Source organism: Telmatherina bonti (genome assembly GCF_933228915.1).
Source record: "Telmatherina bonti genome assembly, chromosome: 9".
NCBI classification, from domain to species: domain Eukaryota; kingdom Metazoa; phylum Chordata; class Actinopteri; order Atheriniformes; family Telmatherinidae; genus Telmatherina; species Telmatherina bonti.
Window position 1 is genome coordinate 37,405,171 of NC_136627.1, and position 2,950 is coordinate 37,408,120.

General features: G+C 49.4%; 1 protein-coding gene across 1 annotated transcript; it reads right to left on the reverse strand.

Annotated features, from left to right (window-relative positions):
* Positions 1 to 74: 74 nt before the first annotated feature.
* wdr74 (WD repeat domain 74) lies at positions 75 to 1,655 on the reverse strand. Its single transcript, XM_079246511.1, has 2 exons — positions 963 to 1,655; positions 75 to 889 (listed from the first exon to the last, which is right to left on the reverse strand). Exons 1-2 carry the CDS (start codon positions 1,569 to 1,571, stop codon positions 380 to 382), a joined length of 1,119 nt encoding a protein of 372 aa, XP_079102637.1. The 5' UTR covers positions 1,572 to 1,655; the 3' UTR covers positions 75 to 379.
* Between the last annotated feature and the right edge of the window lie 1,295 nt (positions 1,656 to 2,950).

Here is a 2,950-nt window from a genome sequence, read left to right on the forward strand (position 1 = left end):
ACGAAACGGACAAGTGGTCAGCAGAACGTCAGTTCTTCCCGACAGAAAACACCAGACGTTTCATAAAACATGTTATTTATTGAAACACAGAGGAAATTCATCCCGATTAAACCGGTCTTCTCCGTCCCACTCCGGCTGGAAACATCCAGAACATCCAGACCACTTCCTCTCCGAGGAACTGGGCCGCTGTGACATCACTTCCTGTTCTGGACCGCTTGTTTTACCTGCCCAATAAAAACCACAGAACCGGCCGAGTGACCCGGATCACAGAACTGTGATCCTGAAGCCGGTGTCCTGCAGATCCTCTGATAACCTTCGCTCCAGTCTGCAGCCGCTGAGGGTCCAACGTCCCACGCTCCCCTCAGACCCTGAACGCCCCTCAGTCTTGTTTTCTCCTTTTTTTAGTCTCCTCTTCCTCCTCTGTTGCTTTCCTCTTCGCCGTCTCCTCCTCCACCTGCTCCATGGACCCCCACACATCATCCTCTTCCTCCTCTTTCACCTCCCCGCCCCCCTCCGCCGCCCCGTCCCCCCCATCCTGCATGTCCTTCCCGGACATCAGGAGACAGTTCAGCCGGGACTTCAGGTAGACTTTGTGCAGCAGCCTGCGGTCCTCCAAGCTGTGGATGCGGAGGAAGCGGTCCAAGCCGCAGGAGGCCACCAGGGGCTGGGTGGGGTGACACTGCAGGCCCCGCACGCCCCCCGAGAGCCCCTTCAGGGCCCCGCGGACCAGCCCCTTCCTCAGGTCCAGCAGGGCCATCTGACCCTGGGTGTTGGCCACCACCACCGTGGAGCCGGCGGCGGGCAGAGACAGAGCCGTGAGGGGGTGCTCCCCGTACTCCGCCTCCAGGACAGGTCTGCGCTGGGGGGTGGAGGGGTCAAACACGTGCACCTACAACACAAACAACTTTATTTATAAATAAATAAATAAAACGTGTTTTTAAAGAGAGAAATGTTCAGCACACCTGGTGGTAACCTGTGCAGGTGACCAGCTTGTCTGAGTCCGGGATGAAGGCCATGTCTCTGACCCAGTGCGGCCTCCGTAGATCCAGCCAGTCGTCCCGCAGGTTCTTGGCGGCAAACAGCGGCTCCTCGGGCCGCTCCAGGTCCCAGACCTTCAGCCCGTTCTCCTTCCCGCCGGTGGCCACCTTCTGCGGGTCCACGGGGCTCAACCGCATCCTGCACACGTTCTTCCCCGCCTTCAGCTCGCGCACCGGCTCGCTGGCCTCGTCCTTCCACACGCGCACCGACCCGGACTCCGTGCACGTGACGAAGGCGGAGCCGCGCAGCGCCGCGAGCCCGGAGAAGCAGCCGTCCGCGGGGTCTCCGCACCGCCGCGCCTCGGTGAAGCGGCCCTTCTGGGTGCTGAAGGTCTTCACGGTTCCGTCCACGGAGCCCAGCAGCAGCTCGCTCTCCGTGGGCTCCAGCCAGCACAGCGCGCGCACCTCCTGCTCGCGGCTCAGCTGGCTCGCGCTGCAGAAGTTAAAGGCCTGTTTCCGGGTCAGACTGACCCCCTTCAGGATGCCGGTCTCCGAACCGAGCCACACGGAGCAGAACCGGCTGCGCTCGTCCATCGCGGCCGAACCTGCTAGAAACACGCAAAACTGCGTGTATCCGCTCCGGACCCGCAAAAATCACGCGTGGTTCTCTGTCTACGTCGCACGTTCATGACGGCAGTCGGTGGCTGGATTAAAAATTCAGGAAACGTGTTTAAAACCATAGACATAATATACATAGACGCGGCATCGCGCCGCCAGCACAATAATGACTTCACCAATTTTTACCTGATTTTTCTCACAGCTCGGTTTGTTACAAAGGACAGAGATATTGTTATGATACTTGTCACTATAAAACATTAGAAACTACGTGTTTTTATGAAAAAATATTTTCATAACGCTATTTAACTAAGACATAAGGTAGCTACAGTATAAATAAATGTATAAATGATTTTGATGCTAACATGTTTGATTGTTTATTGATGCATTTGGATTTATCTAATTTTATCTGATCAAATAAAATGTAATTCCACACGATCCGCTTTAAATATTTTGCCGGTTATTCCAACCGTATGCTGAACAAAACACGGGAATAAATGCTGGTTTTCTCTTGTCTATGGTTGACTCTTTCATTTTTAGATTTATTAATTTATCAATATGGAGATACAGTTGTACAAAGTCTGAAAATAAAGTATTGTATCAGATTTGTGCAATTCAAAAGTTAACTAGAAAAACACTCGGAGAGTGCACACCTCCACCAAGTAGAAAAGTGTCTTATTTGTGTGTAATATATACACATTGTTCCACAGAAAACAGTTATGTGGTGAAACTACGTTGATCTGTAGCAAGACTCGAAGGGGGAGACCCATCCAATATGGCGGAGACGCTGGTTCACTCTCCAGCGCTCAATGAGGCGTCTCTGTATACACATGTCTATGTTTTAAACAGTGCAGATAAAAAATTTTATTTTCTTAATTTATATTAAAATTTATATCCTACATCGTGCTGTAACATATTTATTTATTTCTCCTCCAGCTAAATATATAAATGATTAAATATAAATATTATAGCGTCCGACAGCGCTTTAAAGGTTCGTTTCCAAAACAGCTTTTTATTTTATTAACCTCTAATTTTACACTTTTCCTTAACTCCCTGAACAACCAACAACTCCCGAAACAAAACCTCTCCCGTTCACTCAACATTTTTGACGGTCATAGACACAAACGTCAATGTTGGATCGCTACAATATTTTTTTTTAAACTCACCAACCAAAGCTGGATAAATCTGCAATGGCGCCTAAAATATTTAATTTTATAAAGTATTTACATTAATATATGTCTTAAAAATCGTGTTTTAAATGGTCATAAATACAAAGTGAAAAGTTTATAAATAAAGTTTATTTTACGTCAGTACGAAGCGCCGGATTCCTGGCGCATGCGCAAAACCCGAGCAGCACC

Coding starts and splice junctions, on each gene's coding strand:
- wdr74 (XM_079246511.1), bottom strand. CDS start 1,571: ATGGACGAGCGCAGCCGGTTCTGCTCCGTGTGGCTCGGTTCGGAGACC. Junction 890..962: donor CCTGCACAGGTTACCACCAG/GTGTGCTGAACA, acceptor TTTGTGTTGTAG/GTGCACGTGTTTGACCCCTC.